We start from the raw sequence: 20,815 nt of genomic DNA, 5'->3' as shown, positions 1-20,815 counted from the left end.
AATATGGATAGAATTGAACATGCTCTCGGGAACGGAGGAAGCCTAAAAACAGTGAAGAAGAAACTGGGAATTGGCAGGAATCAGATGTATGCGTTAAGAGACAAAGACGGCAATATCATTACTAATATGGATGAGATAGTTCAAGTGGCTGAGGAGTTCTATAGAGATTTATACAGTACCAGTGGCACCCACGACGATGATGGAAGAGAAAATAGTCTAGAGGAATTTGAAATCCCAAAGGTAATGCCGGAAGAAGTAAAGAAAGCCTTGGGAGATATGCAAAGGGGGAAGGCAGCTGGGGAGGATCAGGTAACAACAGATTTGTTGAAGGATGGTGGACAGATTGTTCTAGAGAAACTGGCCACCCTGTATACGCAATGCCTCATGGCCTCGAGCGTACCGGAATCTTGGAAGAACGCTAACATAATCCTAATCCATAAGAAAGGGGACGCCAAAGACTTGAAAAATTATAGACCGATCAGCTTACTGTCCGTTGCCTGCAAACTATTTACTAAGGTAATCGCAAATAGAATCACGAACACCTTAGACTTCTGTCAAGCAAAGGACCAGGCAGGATTCCGTAAAGGCTACTCAACAATAGATCATATTCACACTATCAATCAGGTGACAGAGAAAGGTGCGGAATATAACCAACCCTTATATATAGCTTTCATTGATTACGAGAAAGCGTTTGATTCTGTCGAAACCTCAGCAGTCATGGAGGCATTGCGGAATCAGGGTGTAGACGAGCCGTATGTAAATATACTGAAAGATATCTATAGCGGCTCCACAGCCACCGTAGTCCTCCATAAAGCAAGCAACAAAATCCCAATAAAGAAAGGCGTCAGGCAGGGAGATACGATATCTCCAATGCTATTCACAGCGTGTTTACAGGAGGTATTCAGAGACCTGGATTGGGAAGAATTGGGGATAAAAGTTAATGGAGAATACCTTAGTAACTTACGATTCGCTGATGATATTGCCTTGCTTAGTAACTCAGGGGACCAAAGGCAATGCGTGCTCACTGACCTGGACAGGCAAAGCAGAAGAGTGGGTCTAAAAATTAATCTGCAGAAAACTAAAGTAATGTTTAACAGTCTCGGAAGAGAACAGCAGTTTACGATAGGCAGCGAGGCACTGGAAGTCGTAAGGGAATACATCTACTTAGGGCAGGTAGTGACGGCGGATCCGGATCATGAGACTGAAATAACCAGAAGAATAAGAATGGGCTGGGGTGCGTTTGGCAGGCACTCTCAGATCATGAACAGCAGGTTGCCATTATCCCTCAAGAGAAAAGTATATAATAGCTGTGTCTTACCAGTACTCACCTACGGGGCAGTACCTGGAGGCTTACGAAAAGGGTTCTACTCAAATTGAGGACGACGCAACCAGCTATGGAAAGAAGAATTATAGGTGTAACGTTAAGGGATAAGAAAAGAGCAGATTGGGTGAGGGAACAAACGCGAGTTGATGACATCTTAGTTGAAATCAAGAAAAAGAAATGGACAGGGGCAGGACATGTAATGAGGAGGGAAGATAACCGATGGTCATTAAGGGTTACGGACTGGATCCCAAGGGAAGGGAAGCGTAGCAGGGGGTGGCAGAAAGTTAGGTGGGCGGATGAGATTAAGAAGTTTGCAGGCATGGCATGGCCACAATTAGTACATGACCGGGGTTGTTGGAGAAGTATGAGAGAGGCCTTTGCCCTGCAGTGGGCGTAACCAGGCTTATGATGATGATGATGATGTTTCTTACCATATTACCTCGAGGGAAAACAGGTGCTGCGTCGCTGTTGTGTGCATGGGAATGCTGAGTTGTGGTGGTTTTGGATTTACATTGTTTTCGGAGAGCAAGGGCACTTTTCCTGGCTGGCACTGTTCTATCTGTCATAATGGCTCATCCTCTACGAAAACAGCACGCAAAGAGGTTTTTTTTCTTTAATATAACCAAAAACACCTGCAGGCTGCTAACGTTGGAGGACAGAAGACAAGATCTGTGCATGCTTTATGACACTCTGTCTTCTATTCTTGTATTTATCTCTTTGTTTTTTCTTTTTTTGCTCACGCTGTGTGAGGTGAGAAAACTTTATTAAAGGGATAGTGAATAAAAAATTTGTCGCCGAGATTTCTGTCTCCATTGATAGCTGTCGCACCGAGAGCGACGAAAACAACACTCTTTCTGAGGAGAAGTGAGCGAAAAGTAATTATTTTAGTGAATATTTCTCAAATCACAGCACCTACCGGCCTCCTCCGAAAGCTCTGGCAAAAACGGATATCACGTCACGCTTACCCACCTCGAGGCCCATTGCGAGCGATCGTCCACACTGAGTGCGCGAAGGGGCGAGTTGACGTTTGCAGCAACGCGCTTTCTTTGTTCGACCGTCCTACTCGTACCGCTTCCTCGTGTGAGCTGTTCGAAAACCTCGTCTTTGATCTCGTGTATTTGTGGTTTGATGTGTGGAGCAGCCGTGTCAACGCCGCAAAATGCCGAGGGTCTGCTGTGCGCATGTGAAAACGGCAGGCAGCGGTAGTCTTTTTCTCGCGTACTTGTTCACGCTGTAGTTTTGCGCACAGGTGCCGTTTGACCGTAATTTGTCGTTTGTACGACGTTCTGAGCCAGATGTTTGGCCAATTCTGCCAGAATGAATCGAAATCCGCATCGTCTGAAGCGACGGCTAACGAAAAAAAATTCGCCGACATGAGACTGGTGGCGCCATCTCGTGTGCACCAAGGGCAGGAGTGCTCGGCTGCGATGAAACAACGGGACGCTGAAACCGCTGCGCATGTACTCGTTCACTTCGTGAATAACAAGACGTTCCCTGCTCACAGAGGCGCATTTCAGTCACTGCACATGCCTGGCTCCAATCCTCACCCGTTGCTTCATCGCATCTATTCTCAAAACAGCTACTTGCACGCATCAAGCACCTGCCGCGCGAGAGTCGGCAGCCGACTGTTATGCTCACGCCGCCGGCCACACCTGCTCCGATGGCATAGGTACAGGGAGGTCTACACGCGTCAATATCTTCAACGATTTCTACGTTTTTTTTTTTCAACAGTGTGTACTCACGGCACCTGTATTGTGCATTGATGGCTTTCATGTTTTACGCGCTAGCAGCTACCCATCCAAGCGGGTGGAGCAAGCCGCTTTGCGCAGAACGCAGAGTAAATTCCTTACGTCGCCTGACATTGCATAGCCTGAGGCATAAGCGTCCTCACTCTGTTGAAACCAAACATGGCAAAGCGTTTGCGTGAGTGAATCACGCTGGGCGCACCGCCTCGGATGCAACACTGTCAATGAGGCGTGCACCTCTCGTCTCGCTAACTCATTCGTGACAGGTGCGAGCTTGCGATCCAAGCCGCAGGAACCGCGTTTAAATCTGGTTTCCACCTATGATGCCGCCCCTGATCTCTCGAGGCGAACGCGTCTACATGGAATGCACAGTGTAAACACCACTTTGCTGGTCCAGACTCTCGGCCCCGCGGAGGGGGACTGCCGCAGCGGGTCGTCGTCAATTTCGCTTGACGACGCGGACTGATCGTAGGCATACGCCTTTATCGTTCGTGGTCGTTCAGTAGGCCGCTCATCCAAGTCGGAGTCATAAGTTCCGCTCATGCTATCGCTCTCACTAGAACTTTGCATTTTGCACTGCGCAGCGCGAGGAAAACAAAACTGCGCAGCCGGCCAGCTCGCTCCGCGGCTGCTGAGGGTAGGTGTGACGTCAGATCCGCCGGCTTGTTGTCGGGAGCGCTTTGCGAGTTACGCAGTGGCCGCTCATAGAGAGTCAAAAATAAAGCCATCCGCTCAAAAGTAACCCGAATAATGACTATATACTATAGCAATCGTGTCTTAGGAATGCAATTGTGGGGTTTTCTCTATATTCTCCGATTTTTATTCTGTATCCCTTTAAAGCTTTTGACATTTATTTTTATTTGAAGTTTACTTTCTGATGATTTTGTTCTAAAAAAGCCTTATCTGTACAGTCGTTACCATGTTTTAGGCTAAGCCACATTCGAGACAAAGCCTAGCATACCCACAACCCAACATTCCCAAGGAGGCCCAGCACCCGCTAGGAAACTCGCATAGATGGTGGTGCCAGATGTCCCTCTAATACTGTAAGAGACTCTACGTATGCCACATACCGGGAGCAGACAAACATGCACAAAGCACATAAGGTCACGTAAACGTATGTCTTCGAGTTGTAGTTAATACATGATATAGTGATTTTACAGAAGATGTCCCAGATTTAAACCAACTTCACCGTGAAATGTGTGGAGGGAGACTTGTGTGACTGCACTACTTGCATAGGTTCTGCTACGTACGTTACACACTAAGTAGGAAGTGGAGTACAACATGGGGAACTCATTTTTTAGAACTCCTCACTGCCTGCAGCAAGCTGCAAGCTTTCACATTCCTGCGAGCATCACATACTTCGACGTTATCTCCTATGAGGTGAATGAACAGCTGTCATGACTTGGATGCTGGGTCATTGGAAGAACGCAAAAGGTTGAAGCTGCCGTGCCGACCAACACCAGAGAGGAACCGCCTTGCCCCTGCATGTTTGAAGACATTGAAAGACAAGGTTTCAATGCATACGGAAGCCAGGTCAGATAGATCAACCAAACAATCAGTACTCTTACTGACTGAGCAACAGATCACCACAGCTGCCAGAAATGCCCCAGTGGAAAGCTCCAGAATTTTCAATCAATCAATCAATCAATCAATCAATCAATCAATCAATCAATCAATCAATCACATTTACTTCTGTACCATTCACTCACAAAACAACTGCTTGTCAAACTAAATAGCAAAAGGTTAGCTTGCGGTCTGCTTTCGAAAAATACATGCAACCTCTGTATCTTTGAGAACACAAAGGCGATGCTGAAGCTTGGCCAGTTGGCCAAGCATTTTATGAGAAGACTTTACAAAGACCCCCAAAACTCAACAGCAGATGCAAGCACACGCATAGAAAGCTTAAGTCGTGCATCACTAATGTTATGTATGATAGTCTAAGCTGTGATCATCAGTACTGTAGAACCTCGTTGATATGATCCGATTACGTATGATTTCCTGGTGCCAATGTTCGAAATCAAGAACAAATGACCCAATACAGTTACGGTTACTTTCTTCTGGTTCATACATTGCTGGAAAGCACTATCTTTCGGCACCAACGCTTAGCAGATCACCAAACTGTGATTGTATGACGAGTTTTCCGGCTGCTAGATGCCATGTAAGCAAAAAAAAAAGGTGCAAGGCATGTGTGATCGAGAATGGTAAGCCACCTGCCACAGCAGTTTATACACAATACTACCCGCCCTCGCACTAAGTTTCCACAATACTCACCCTCACATTAGTGCACTAAGTTACTAAGTTTCTTATCCCGGTACCAGAAAATCTCCTCCCGAGCCGTCAAACACCACATTCACAGCTACTGTCACCAACCCTATTGTGATAGGCATCTTCACTTATATCTGTTTCACAGTGCATGGGCCGTAGTGCCATTAGAAGCAAGCATTTACTAGTCCATAACCCAAACGCTGCCGTTGCCTGTTGCATACAATGCAAAGGGAGCATCATGAATCACTCTGCCGGCATTGTATTCAGGCATCACCTACCAGCTCGATTTCATTTATATATTTCCGGTCGCAGTCTCAAAACACTATGCAATAGCAAAATCATAATGTGCATCTCGGGTCGCTTAGGCCCTACCAGCTCGATGCACGTCCGCGTCTACTGCCGCAATGATTCGCACTGAGTGGGCACATCAAAACTTTGTGCCAAAATGCCCCACTCAAAGAAGCTGCTGACCCAGGCCGAATTCAAGGAGCTCAAATGTAAGCTTGCCAAAGCCATAAAAACCACAACACACATTTCGGGGCCCCTCCAGCCCCACCAGCTCGGCTTGTGTCGACATCTCGTGCTACAATGATCCGCACAACACCTCGCATTACGTAAATGGTAACTACAGTTGAGTCTGTCAATGTTTTAGCGACTTCTCACTATATGCTTTCTCAGTAAGTTCTTTCTCAAGCTTTTTTTTCTTGGAACATAGGTTCTACTGTACATATCTATCATAATCTCATAGCAAAGCTTTCATTGCCTTTTCCCCCACTTTGCCAGTGCTGGCTGCTGTCTTGCTGACTATACCACAGCTCGGCTTCTAGGTACATGCCCTCCCTTGGGCTGCACCTAGAACCCGGATAGCGCCCGCCCGCATGAGAAGAAAATAAAGACAGTGCCTGGCTGTGGCACAAGAAGCCATGGCTCACAGTTCTATTCTGGCGCCGATTCAGGACAGCTGTCTCTTTCCTTCACTCCGGAGGCATAAGCCTACTAGTGGTGACCTAGGACGAACAGAACGACTGATCCGCCCAAACGCTCCATGGAACAAGACTCGCGTCCGCGGGACGTCTCATCGCTGCAGCTTTACCTCCTACCCTTCTGGCTCCAGAACCCACAAGTTTGGTGTCACCAGGTCGAGGTGCAATTCTGCCTCTGCCGCATCACCTCAGAAACGACTCGCTACTACCACGTCGCCACAGTCCTCCCTTCCGATATTGCCAGCAAGCTCTCGGACGTTCTCCCTGCTCCCATGGGTGCTACACCATATCAGCACCTTAAGACCAAGGTGTTGGAGGGATTCATGCCATTAGGAACGCACCAGCCTCCAGCAGCTTCTTAACAAGGAGGGCTGTGGTGACCGGCGCCGGATACGACAGCTTCTCGGCGAGTGCGACATCCTCACCCACTCAACATTGCTTTGGGAGCTTTTCCTCCGCCTCATCCTCGCAGTGGCCGTCGACGTCACCCTCAACGGCTCCCTCAACGAGAAAGAGACTTGAATGAGGATGACGTCAATGAGGATGAGGGTGACGTCACCCGACGTAACGAGAAAGATCACGAGAACGTGATCTTTCTCGTGACGCCTGCGGCAACAAGGACGTTCCACATCCGCCGCCAAGGTCTGTGAGTGGTGGCGCTGGCTAACACTCCCAGGGGTTTACTAGTACACTTAAATACCCAAGAAAGTGGATGGGGAAACAGCGCCGCGGTAGCTCAATTGGTAGAGCATCGCACGCGAAATGCGAAGGTTGTGGGTTCGGTTCCCACCTGCGGCAAGTTCTTTTTTTCATCCACTTTAATTTCCATTAATTTATCGTTTTCTTCATTTCATTTATTAAGCACAAGTAATTTCCCCTATGTTGTCTTTGGTGTCAGTGTTTGTTGGCTTCTCATGATATGACTAATAAAAATCGGGCCCCTAGGTTAACCCCCTTTCTTCTCGTTTATATATATATGTATATACACGCACACACGTTTTTCAGTTTGGCGTTTTTCAGTGAGTTTCTGCGGTCATCGAGCGAGATGTGTTCATGTTTACCTCTGCACACGTGTAACCGTACTTGTTAATTTAGTTACTAAACAAATGTTTACTAGTTCATACGGCCGATAAAACTACTATCCTTACTTCGTATAGCTATCTACTAATTTGCTATTGCAATCGACGCTTCGCTTTTCGGGCAAAACTGTGACATCCTTTTTTTTCCTTCACCCCAGTCGGCACGACAAATGCGCGGATGGAGCAAGAGCCATTTCAATGTCGGGCACGTCGACCGCGTTGGCCGCGCCTGGTTATGTTGGCTGTGAAAGTGCTTCGAAGTATAGACAACACTGTTCACGCCAACGTGACATACTGCGAGTGCGCACATGCCATGTCGGACTATATACGTGCCTTAACCGAGTGATTTTTTTCTCCGACTTTCACTAGTTCAAATTTTTTGTTTGTTATAATTCAAATTTTTGTAGCATCCCCGTGAAATTCGAATGAGAGCTTTTACTGTATGTTTTTGTATTGGTAGGAATGGCGAAAGCTCGGTTGTGGACAACATTTAACTGATCAATTTGCAGAACACAGTTTCAACTGACAGCATCACAGAGTCAAGGTCGCACATGCGACGACGCACATCACAATGGGTGAATGTGAAATGCACTCGCGGCCTCTACCAATTTTTCGGCAGCGCTGGAGTTGTAAAATAACAAATTTATTCTGCCATTGAAATTAATTTTTCTGGCATGGCCGATAATGCAGATGTTTTTGTGACCCTGTCCGTGTCTGAAAAAAAGTTGTCAGTGACTACATTTACTTTCCGCACGCAACCTGAAGAACCAAACAGTGACAATGCGCACACTGGTGTGGACCGTGCGCCGCTGACAAGCAACCAGAGCAAATGGCTTCTCCGTCTCCTGGGCAACCGCTGGTGCCCGCTGAACTAGCATGTTGTCACCGCGATTTTTCCCGCCTTTGTTCCTTGTTTGCTCACTCACTCCGCACTGCCCTCAACGCTGTCCCCTCAGCCGGTGCACCACCTCCAGAAGTGCACTCGTTGATTCCCTTGTCTGTGGGATTTTCCAGCAGCCACACTGTGACCAGTAATACGTCTTGTGCGGCTGCACTTAAGCGGTGTATACATTGAGTTCTATGGGAAAATAAACGGGAGCCAGGAAAGAATGCATTATATCCGGTCCTGCACTATAAGCAGTTATATTATAAGTGGTCTGAGCTGTAACAGCAGCCTTTCAATAGCATTTAAGGTAAAAATGCATGCACCTAGTGATTAGCAGACACGGTGCAAGTCTCAGACCACAACTTTGTAAATGTTTAGTGTATTGCAGCTGCCGCTTCATTTAGGAAATCATGCCAGGGAGCTATGCTGGCTCTCTAAGATCCGAGATCTGTGCACTTTTTGGCAAGCAGTGGCAGCACATTTTTGTTTTTTTGACAATAAAAATGCTTATAGTGCAAGTCAGTTCTGAGGATGAAAGTTCATGAAAGGGATAATTGTCCTCCACCCGAGTGTAGCATGACGCTACAAAGGATACCAATACGGGCTTCCCAGAAAAAAGAAGCTTCACAGCTGAAGAATAATTCATCCTGGAGTGGGATTCTGTAAGCGTCCAGCTAGTGGACATTTCGCCTGCTCCTGAAGTGCTGATTGACTGGGCTGCAGCACGTGTGACAAGGAGACAGGTGCCACCAGCCAACCAGCAGCAGACGAAGTGGGTGTTTCCATTAGGTGGACACTTACAGAATACCCCCCTGGTCTGCAGATCCACTTCGGAACCAATGCCTTTCCTGGGCATTCACTCTACCATCTGAGCTAACCGGGAGGCTAGCAGATTGCAGCGCAAAGGTTAACGGACACCTCAAAGCCCAGGGATACCAAATATGCCAAATCCATGCAGCCTGCAAGGCGAGGAAGGTTTATGAAAGAAAAATATTGTCACCCATTCAGATTGTAGAAAGAAGCTACAAAAAAACCTGAAGGATTTCCTTTGTAGGGAATTGATTGGCCATATTCAATGTCCTTTTACTTGAAATTGTCCATTCACTCTCACGCTACGATGTGTTAGCCTCCTGGTTAGCTCAGATGGCGGAGTGATCGCCCAGGAAAAGCACTGGTCCCGATGTGGACTCCAGGACCACGACAAACTTTTCTTCAAGTGTTTCCTAGAAAACCTTTTTTGTAGGTTTGTGCTACAGTCAGGTGGAAAACAATTTATTCTCTTTCAAATATATCAATTTACGGGCTTATCATCAAGCGTCCACTTATATTTCAAACATATAATTTTTCACAGATGTCTACACTTGTTACGTAAGTATGCGGTTCAAAATTTTGTTGCTGTAAGCCCTTAAGAAGCATGCTGGGAACCACTGGAGCAGGGAAACTGCAAAAAGAATGGTCGACGTGATCAGCCTCACCGTGAACTGCCTCGGAGTGAAGCACCCCTCGCGCCGTCTTCTGCTCAAAGGCCAGGGCCTCGGACAGGTCTCGACTGTGGAAGCTGGCATTGTAGATGGCCGCCCTGTCCGCCTGCACACAGCCCTGTGGGAACTTGACGATGCTGCCTGCCAGGCTGATGGCTTGGCCCAGGGCTGCAGCCACACAGAGAGCGAAGCACCTTGAAGCAAGCTAGCAAGAAGGACAGCTGCCAGGACACTGCTACAGTACAACACAAACACAAACCGCACCTGATATGAAAAAAAAAAAATTCCAGAAGACGCCCAATAATTTGACCCTTGTGAGACCGCACGATTTGGTAGAATTATTCAGAAGCCCAAATTAACAAATAGCAGCAAAATGAACAAATTCATCTGTTCAATATATTAACATAACCCCAATTGTGCTTTTCTTCAAATCGTATTTGCTAACAATCTGTTTGCTGCTGAAGACACCTTTGTAAACATTCTGAAGATCTCTTTGTTGACCTTGATAGAAAACTTCCATGTAACTGCAAACAATATGCCACGCTGAATGGACAAGCATACTGCTGCTTATGGGGCATGACACAAACAAAACAAGCAGGAATGGATGGCTTCATGATCGGCAGGAGAGTCGGCCACGAGAAGATAAAAATAAAACAGCGTCACGCCTACGAAAGCAGCAGCACTGTCTGCTGAACTTCTTGTGTTCTAACACTTTCAGTAACCATTGCATGCATGGAAGGATGCTGATGGGGGTTGGTGGACATCAAAGTGACCGAAGAGGTATGCCTTTGCATTTCAACTAAAGTTTTCCTTACATGGCAATGCATGGTTCCTCGTTAGGACTTCCCAGTGCAGTCGAATTAAACGAAAAAGTCTAACTACCCACAGTCGAATTAAAGGGAGTCAACTGTACAATGGAGACTATAGGTTTACCAGCAAAGTATTACTTTTCACTAGGGTCAACACAGCTTGATTGACACACATTAACTCCAAAATTAGCCACTCAATTTCTAAAGAGACATTAAACAGAAAAATTATTCTAAATGTACAGTAAAACCTCATTAATTCACAGCTCGTTAATTTGAACTTTCGGATTTAAATGTAGGCATCGTGGTCCGTCCAACAATATATTGAAAGCAATACATAGCACATCCCGCTAATTCACACTGAAATCCGCACTGCCACCGATAATTCGAACTCCGCGCCATAGTGGATGGGGAGAATGCTAGCGCACGGGAGCACGTTGGCGATGATCATCGCCGCACAACAGCTTTGCTTTTTCCACCTGTGGCCTTCTGTTGCAGGTCGGTTCTCTTCCTCTCTCAAGACTTTCAAGATAAAAATGCAGTGCTGCATTTTTATTTATTTATTTGTTTATTTTGTAACTGTGATAGCAATTATATGGGCACTCCAAGCGCATTTCTGCCGTCGGTGTCACCGTCGCTGCACACCCTACGCTGTATTTGTAAGTGAAAGCGTGCGAGGGCAGCCGAGGGAGCCGACAATCGTGGCTCAATCTCGCCCGCGTGAAAGTGATGAATGCGAAGAGGAAGCACGTTGTCTTCACTCGTGCGCACGAGGCACCTAATGTTGCAGGGCGCCAGTGAGGAGAAGGAGGAGTTCTAATCCGGTTGCAACTACGTACGCATGTGGCGGCTGCGCGCGGGCGCACGGCCGTATCTTGAGAGCAATCTGCGTTGGGGGCAGAGTCTACTAGTTGCGTCGGCGGCTCATAGCTTAGTGCGTGCTGTGTGTTCTTGGCAATCACTTTGCGTCACAGCACAAATGTCACTTCGCTCACTGCTGTTGCCGCGTTTCCTCATGCCAGCGTTTTGACAGCGAGTGTCTGTGGAAATTGGGTGTGATGTGTAAATGTTTGCTGCGCGCGTTGACACCATGGTTAGTATATTAGTTAGCAAGCAAATGTTTAAAAGTTGATATATGAAAGTACAAAATGTTGCAGTAGGTTGTGATGCATTTCGAGAGTGCAGCTTAGAGTGCAGCTCTTGTTCCTGCAGCGAGCGTCGACGCACTTGCGCTGTGACAGCCGCGATGCCGTCCCCTCTAGACTTCCAACACGCACGCCGTTGGCTGTTCTCTTCGGAGCATGCACAGAACCAGTGATGCCAACCCTAGGGATTTATCCCTAGATCTAGAGATTTTTTCTTTGCTTTAGGGATCTAGCTTCTTTTTGCGAAATCTAGGGATTTTAAGAGGCCGTATAATTGTTACTTTAAGCGGCCTCAAGGCAGGCGTATCTGATTATATTGTCTTCCAAACAGAAAATACTATGAAAAATGCTAGTTACTGCTCATCTATTTTTGGTGTTCTGCCAAGCCGATAGATGGCGACAGCAGTTCTGCAACGCGAAATAATCGGCTGCTGCACAGTGAGGTAAAACGAAACCATAGGACTTTCAAACTGTTTAATCGTGCATGTGATCTCCGCCACTACGAGTGACTGCTGCTCTACGAAAGAAAAAGTTGAATTTTGACTTGTAGTGTCAGCATCAACGCGCTACGTTTACGCTCACCGCGTACCTTCACCGTTCAAACGTGCTGCATGTCAGATGGCAACTTCTGGACCAGGAGACTTTGATGATGGTGAGCCAAGCAAAAAGAAAGCAAAAACGTACGACCAAAAATATTTGACCAAATGGGAAGCGGATCCGAAGTACAGAGGGTGGTTGTCAGTCAGTAAAAAAGGGCCCTTGTACTTTTCCTGCAAAGCATGCAGATCCGATTGTAAAGGTGGAAAATCAGAAATCGACCGCCACCTTGCAAGCTCCAAGCACAAGAAAAGCGCTGCAAGCTTGCAATCGACCCGCACGCTGACATCCATGCCTTCAATAAGTGGGCAAACTCAAGTAGACAAATCGGTCAAAGAGGCTGAAATCAGACTTGCCGCATTTGTTACGGAACACAATCTACCTTTTAGTGCCATGGGGCATTTAGTTGATGTTGTTAAGGCGTCGTGTGACGACTCGCAGATTGCAAAGAACTTAAGTTGCCGCCGGACAAAGTGCGCTGCAATCATAAAGAATGTGCTTGGAGAGGAGAGTCGCGAAGAGCTCTGTGAGCTTTTGCGCACACAGAAGTTCTCCCTTCTGGTGGACGAATCCACTGACAAGGCTACAGTGAAGCATCTGTCACTTGTCGCCCGAGTAATGAACGTCGACGGCGGCATAATGGATGCGTTTTTGGACTTAGTACCAGTCAGTGATGCCACTGCCAGTTCTCTCTACACTAGCTTAAAGGCGGTGTTCAGTGCTGCGGAAATTCCGTACGACAAAAATTTGATTGGTTTTGCGGCCGACGGAGCGAACGTAATGATGGGTGCACATCATTCCGTCGCGTCGCTGCTACAAGCAGAAATTCCAGGCCTCTTCATTATGAAGTGCGTTTGCCATTCGTTCCATTTGTGCGCCTCGTATACGTGTAAAACACTTCCAAGAGGAGTTGAAGATCTGGCACGCGATGTTTTCAATTACTTTTTGTCGCCGAAGCAGACATCTGCCTTCCAAGAATTCCAGAAGCTGGCAGAGGTGAAACCGCACAAGCTATTGCACCCAAGCCAAACAAGGTGGCTGTCTCTCCAAGTTGTTGTGACACGCTGCCACTGACGACCGCCTGCTTGCTGCAGAAGCCATTCTAGAAAAACTGACTGACCCGTCAACGAAACTCTACCTCGAGTTTCTTGAGTACGTCCTGCCTTTTTTCACTAACCTAAATAAAGAAATGCAGTCGGAAGAAACCAGAATTCACTTGCTCCATGAAAAGGTTCCGGCCATGCTGAAATGCATACTGGAATGCTACATCAAGCGAGACTACCTGGAGGCCCCGCCGTTGTCCGATGTGCAGTACAAAGACCCAGCCAAGTTCCTGCCATCGGAAGAAATTTACCTCGGAGCAAAGCCAACTGCCGCACTAGCCGGCAACACGCACGGCTTAAGCGATAATCAGGTTCACAACTTTCGGCTGCGGTGTTTAGAGTTTTTTATTGAAGCAGCTCACCGGATCTATTTGCGGTTCCCCCTAAAAAGTGAACAGAAGAAAAACCTTCGAGTCATAGACCCGAAAGTTGTCCTGGGAAAGACAGTACCATCAATCGCGTCGCTTGCGGTCTCCTTTCCCCTGATCGTGATAGAAAATGAAGTGAACGAACTGGACAGGGAATGGTGACTTCTTCGCAACATGGAGCTGAGCGACCACGTTGACTTGACTGCGAGCCAGTTCTGGCACAAAGTGTCTCAAATGAAAAAAGGAGACGGATCACAAGAGTACCCCCTGCTGTCAAGTTTTATGAAGAACCTTTTGTGCCTACCACACTCCAGCACTGCTGTCGAACGCGTATTTTCGCAAGTCAACCTGCTGAAAACAAAACAAAGAAACAGATTGTCGACAGACGCATTGTGCGGTTTGCTGCACACAAAAATAACCTTGATGGACAGCTGCTGTTACAGCTTCAAGATCACTCCTTCTCATTTGAAGAGGATGAACAAAGATATGTACGATGATTAAGAGTTTAAGATTGTGTGCGCGCCTTAATTCCTTGTTTGTGTGCCATATAATAATTCCAGAGTGTTAAGAAACCTATCTTAACGCGTCAACATCGACACTGCACGCGTGTTTACTTTATCTTTGCACACAGTATCATTTGCATCATATGCGTTTTTATGTTATTGAAGAAAGTGCTACTGTGCAGCGTTTTTTTTAAAGAGAAGCATTTTCCACGTATGCTAGACCACTTCGTTGCAACGTGCTGCGCAACCAAAACAACATATATATTCTCAGTTTTAAAGAACCATTTTCTGATTTTGTAATTACCAACTCTACATCTTAATCACTGCTCTATAACTAGCAAGATTACATTTTTGGGGATGTCAGTTTCTCGTGATGTCATTTCTTAGTCGCTCCAACTACTGTTTGACAATCTTTGATTGAGACTTTGATAAATAAAGAACTGTGCGGTGAGGTACGCCATTTCACCGCTTCCGAGTGTTCTATTTGAGGCGAGAAGGAGACTTTAATGAAGTCCAACATGTTCGTTTTTCTGTGCGCGTCATAAAAAGACTGTTAATGTTGTCTGAATAAAATACCTTGATGTGTTGACGGGGCTTAGCAGACAGTGTCCAGCTCTTTCAACTTGGGACCATTCTTTTTTTAAAGGGCTGCATGGGTTCTTTGCGCGTGAAGATGAGCCTGCTGAAGCTCGAAAGGTGGTGCGGTGAAACGGGAGTCGTCTGCTCGAAGTTCACTTCAGATACAGAGGGAGTCAGCAGAGTGTCGTTGCTGACTCCCCTTCTATCTGGTGGTGCCATCTGTCGACCCTCTATGCATGATAACTCTACAAAAAATTAAGAAAAAAGCCACAGATGCGGCTAATACACATTTATTTATCTCTGATAAAATGTATAACAAATGGAACAAAGAGTGAACTGCGCTGAGACTTTGTTAAAGCTGAAATTGCCACATTAACAAGTAAACAAAGAAAATCTAGGGATTTTCTTTAATCTAGTGATTTCTGGGGGTTCATTTTAGGGATAAAACATTGACCTGAGTTGGCATCACTGCACAGAACACTTTGCGCCGCTTTGAATGGCAGCCTGCGACTGTCGGCGAAGCGGCGTAGGCACCTTTTCTTTTTTTCCACACCATGCATTGTGAGTCGGTGTGACGAATATACAGATGGAGCAAGAGCCATCGCGATGTCAGGCACATCGGGCCGCGTTGGCAGCGTCCGGTTACGCTGGCTGCACCAGTGTTTGTTCTCGCCAACATAACGCAGCGTGTGTGCGCGCATTCTACGTCGGACTATATATGCACCTTAACCGAGCTATTTTATTATGTTACTTTCATTAGTTCAAATTTTGTATAATTCGGATTTTCGTAGCATCGCCACATTGGATTAACGAGCTTTTACTGTATAAGTAAATTACCACATTACCTTACTAAAGAAACCTACTCCAACTGTGACCTAATTTTTTGTGGTAAAGATGGACTGCACTGTATTCTAATATAGCCACAAAATGAACTTAGCAAGCTTCAAGAACTTTTATGAACCCACAATGGCTGAAATATCTTTAGAAATTATCTGACATCTGCGACATTCAGTAATTGAAATTCAGAAATTGAAGTTTGCCCTTTATTTTTCTCCGCTAATGGTCTTTTTGTCTTGCAGAAGGAGAATTCACAAACATTTCAAGATGTATTTTTCTTTTTAGTGTCAATTTAGCTCAATTATTGCAAACAGTTAGTATTCCAAGGACACTTTTAAAAAAACCTTTCGTATGCTCTTCTCCTTTCATATATATCTAGCAGAAGAAGGTGTTTCTGGATCCGGGCAAGTATATACAGTGAAGTAGATGCACATATGAAGCGATTTATTGACATTTCGGCCGGGGTCCGGCCTTCATCAGAATACAATGTATGGCATAGGTGTAGTTTACATAGGTACATGTGCATATCAACCAGATGAAGACATGTTTACATAAAAATGAAGTAAATGCGCAAACAGAATGTCTGTCAATCGTTCTGAAGAGCAGCTGATACATGTCTAAGCAGATGGCATTTGCAAACACACCATTTGAAGCTACACACAAAAAATGAAATTCGAAAGGCAATTGTCAGGTGATAGCAGAAAACGTCACTGAATAGGTGCTGTAACCAATCAACAACAAATGAAGAAATAAAAATAAATACAAAAATGAAGAATAGTGCTGTACTAGTAAAAAAGAAGGGAAACGAGGGAAGATGGACGGGATATGTGGGCAGGAAACTCAATTTTCCTACACTTCTTTCCTACACTTCCTACACTTGTCGGTGACATTTTTTGCTGTCACCTGACAATTGCCTTTCAAATTTCCTTTTTTATGCGTATATTCAAATGATGTGTTTGCAAACGCCATCTGTTTAGACATGTATCAGCTGTTCTTCAGAACGAGTGACACGTACATGTATTCTGTTCATGCATTTTCTTCGCTTTTTATGTAAACATGTCTTCATCCAGTTGATATGCACACGTATATAAACTGTACTTATGCCATACATTGTATTCTGATGAAGACCGGACCCTGGCCGAAGCATCAATAAATCGCTTCATATGCGTGTCTAGTTCACCGTGTGTGTCTACACACACACACACACGTGTGTGTATGTGCGCTCAAAAAAGCACAAAAGGGATGAAGGGGACATTGAGACAGATGAGCCTGAAGAGAACTTGAATGAAGTGATAGACCCAAGTTATAAGCCTTCAACAAAGATGGCCATGGCTCAGTTGGATAAGAAGACCTTGTCATTTGAATTGATTGAGCATGAAAGCATGAGTGAGCCCTTCTCGCTGAAAGTTTCACGTCTACTTGAGGAGGAGCAGGTTGTAGCCCAGCCTGTGCCTGGAGGAGTGGTACCTTGGTCCCCACCACAGCAGAATTGGAACCCTTGGACATCTTGCAACATTGACGAGGGTCTTATGGCCACTATGACATTGAGAGACCATCAGCGATTATATTCTTAATAACTACAAACAGCAAGTGGACCATGACCCACAACTAAAAAAAGATGTTGGATGAATGTTACCAACTTCCAGTCTACAATTCCTATGACAGCATATTAGAAGCTATTCACCAGTCGTCAGTTGTCATCATACGAGGTGCCGCAGGCTGTGGAAAACCCACTCGGGTGCCACAGTACATACTGGACTCATACATAGACCAAGGGATTGGCGCTGAGTGCTGTATTGTTGTTACTCAGCCTCGGAGAATCAGCGCAGTGTCTGTTGCCGAAGAATGATCTGAGGAACTTTGGCACAGTGCCGGCTACAGTGTTCATTTTGAATCTGTGCTCCCGCGTCCCAATGGGTCCATCTTGTTCTGCACAGTGGGCGTCCTGTTAGGGAAATTGGAAGCTGGTCTTCGAGGAGTATCTCATGTTATCATTGACGAAATTCATGAGCGTGATGTCAATACTGACTTCATCATGGTTGTTATAAGAGACATGGTGCGAGCGTTCACCCAGTTGTGTGTTATTCTGATGTCTGTAAACATTGATGTAACATTGTTCCAGTCATACTTCGAAAATTATCCGGTCATTGAGGTTGAAGGACGAGCACACCCTGTTCAGGAATACTTCTTGGAGGACTGCATTGAGCTAGTCAACTTTGTACCCCGTACCTCCACTACTTCTGAGAAACTTTTTTATTCTCGAAGATTCTGCACTATGACGACAAAGAAGTCGCAGCTGCGATGATGATATGTACAGATACAACGATGGCATGAATCGATGATGATATGTACAGATGAGGAAGATGAGATGCGAATACTTTGTTCACATTATTATTATTATTATTATTATTATTATTATTATTATTATTATTATTATACAAACCTGAATATAAGAATTTCAGCACTTTATCATTTTCAAATATGCAACCTCATATTATATGTGGAACCAACAAATTGTTAGCCAAGATATCTAGTACCGATTTTTTTAGCATGGCTCTTTCGCAATAGTAGTACAATTTTTTCTGTCATCCTGCCACCACGCTGACTTAGCTCGACGGGACCAAAAATGAGTTTCTGCTGCGGGAAATATCCAACAAGCCACTCCCTTCTGACATTGCAACCAATGGTGACGGCGACAACTAAGATGCGAATTAGCATAACAGAAAATGCTTTCACAGAGTACTTTCCGTGCTGGTCTCGTCACCTATCGTGTCCTGTGTGTTTCATTTGTATTGTAGTTCACTATCTTCGTAAATTTTTCTTACTTGTGCTGTATGCCAGCAAAATCTTTTTTCGCTTAATTTTAGCTGTCCCAAAATATTCCCTCATAATATATACATTGCGCGCATTTTTACAACATTCTGGAGTCCCCCAATAAGGCATGCCTCCTAATCAGATTGTGGTTTTGGCACATAAAACTCCAGAATTTAATTATTGAGTAGAAGTGATCAAATATCAAATTCTTCAAATACAAATAGTGAGTATCGAATATCAAATGAAATATCTAGTCAAATGCCCAGATGGTTGTATCTACAGTAGAAATATCTACTTTGGTACCAACTATAGTACAAAAAGTACAGCTAACTATTAGGGACACATGGCAAGTTCTAAACACAAGATCAGGAATTTTTCCTTAAGAAAGCTGCATGAATAGGCTCTCTACAACATCAGAGCTTGGTTGCAAACAAGCCCTCTAAGAAAGAATTGCTGCTGTAAGATTAGCTTTCCAAAAGTGCTAAATAAATGGTTGCCAAAAAAAAAGAAAAGAGCAGGAGCATTGTGCAAAAAAAATAATAATTATTATTATTAAATTCTAGGGTTTTCCATACCAAAAGCACTATCTGATTATGAAGCTTGCCGCAGTGGCCGGGATTTGTGCTCGTGATGTCATCCTTAGCAACGCAATGCCATAGCCTCTAAGCCACCATGACGAGTAAAATAAAATGAAATAATAAAGAAAACCTGCTGAAGGAACTGTGCTATAAACACATAAGGGCCAGCTGTAACAAAATAGGACACAATTGTAGCGTAAAATATACTGTGACACATAGCTAGACTGCCAAAAAATGCTAATTGACAGATTATAATCAAGAACCACAGGCTGTCGTGTAAGCTTTCACCACGAAAGTGAAAACAAAGCTTGCATTACCCATTTTGTTTCTGCATTGCTTCAAGAATGTTTGTTGTCACATTTTTGATAACTTGCCATACTTTGTCTAGCAGTCTGCGAACAGTAAGCAGACTTAAACAGTCGGTCTTTGCAAAATAATTTGTTAGTTTTAAATATTCAAAATTACCGAACACAGTTCAATTTTCAATACAAATGAAATATTTCACAATAACTATTCGTATGTTTTGGTTACTTCAAATATCTGCTCGTCCCTATTATTTAGCTTTAGCAATCAGAGTCCAGTTGCTGCTCATTACAATATACCCTAATTAATCAAACGGCAAACATATATCATACAAAATAGAATGGCCGTGACGTGGCAAGTAGTAAAATGGTAAAACATCACCTATATTTTCATCAAGTGCTTGATTATTGGAACCCAAATGCGATTGCAGGAACAGCACAAAAAGAGTAAAAAATGTTGAGAAACAGCGACAGTGATCATAAACAAGTATACAAATAAAACAAAACCTATCTTTAAGAATAAAAATGGTTCATGTGCCTGCACCAAGTGGCCATGGCATTGTGGCTAGACTGCTCGGCTTGGAACTGCACGGTCAGTCCCAGGCACACTTACTCAACTGGGGCATCTTTCTTTGGTCATGTCGAATTATGCGGTGAACACAATCTTCCTATGCCCAATTTCGTAATTACTGTTCTCAGAAAAAATAGAAGAACCAAATGAAAGCAAGCTATCTGCTACTAGCTTCTTTAAAACAGGCAGGCAGTTACTATGGCAGCAATGCCTGCAAAACAGAGTGGTGAAAGTAATTTTCAAAACTGAATCAAATATGAATTGAATAGTGCCAGAATCAAATCGAATATACAATACTTTTTAAGTTGTCTTTAAAGGGATACAGAATAAAAAATTTGTCGCGAAAATTTCTGGCTCCAATGAGAGCTACCGCAGAGAGTGACCAAAACAACACTCTTTGTGAGCAGAAATGAGCGAAAAGTAGTTATTTTAATTAATACTTCTCAAATCGCCGCACGTAGCGGCGTCCTCTGAAGGCTCCAGCAGAACCAGATATCGCGTCACACTTACCTGCCTCATTTCTTCCCGCCCATTGCAAGTGATTGCAAAGCCTCGGGGTGTCAATGAAAAGGCAGGGCCTCAAGCCTGACGCTGTGTCGCCTGTTTTCTCAAGGAAGCGCAAGCAACAAGATGTCAGAGGCACATTTGAAAAGAGAAGACAAATATGCGTGGCTCTGCTATCACAAACACCAGAGACCAGTGGAGCTGGAGGAAGGCCAGTAAAGTAGTGCCAATCCACACCCAAGACACACGAGCACCGGCAACGCGTCCCTACGGCATCCGCGATTCATGTGGCCAGTGCCGTAGTAGACGCTGCGGTCTCCACTCTACACAGAGCGGCGGGTGAGG

The 20,815-nt window shown here is 44.9% G+C and overlaps 1 protein-coding gene across 3 annotated transcripts in view; it reads right to left on the bottom strand.

The window, feature by feature from the left end:
* LOC142584702 (putative enoyl-CoA hydratase) overlaps positions 1–20,815 on the bottom strand; it is a 78,875-nt gene that overhangs the window by 5,220 nt on the left and 52,840 nt on the right. For 2 of the 3 annotated variants that reach the window (XM_075694906.1, XM_075694904.1), the window contains exons 6-7: positions 9,758–9,931; positions 4,174–4,550 (exon numbers count right to left, since the gene is read on the bottom strand). In XM_075694906.1, coding sequence (XP_075551021.1) covers positions 4,465–4,550; positions 9,758–9,931 — 260 coding nt within the window. In that variant the 3' untranslated portion in view covers positions 4,174–4,464. Of the gene's footprint in view, positions 1–4,173; positions 4,551–9,757; positions 9,932–20,815 lie in introns of those variants that run through there. The other variant, XM_075694905.1, reaches the window with a different exon arrangement.

Source organism: Dermacentor variabilis, chromosome 6 (assembly GCF_050947875.1).
Source record: "Dermacentor variabilis isolate Ectoservices chromosome 6, ASM5094787v1, whole genome shotgun sequence".
Classification (NCBI taxonomy): Eukaryota; Metazoa; Arthropoda; class Arachnida; order Ixodida; family Ixodidae; genus Dermacentor; species Dermacentor variabilis.
Note: the sequence above shows the minus strand (reverse complement) of the source record. Positions and strands in the feature narration are given on the sequence as shown.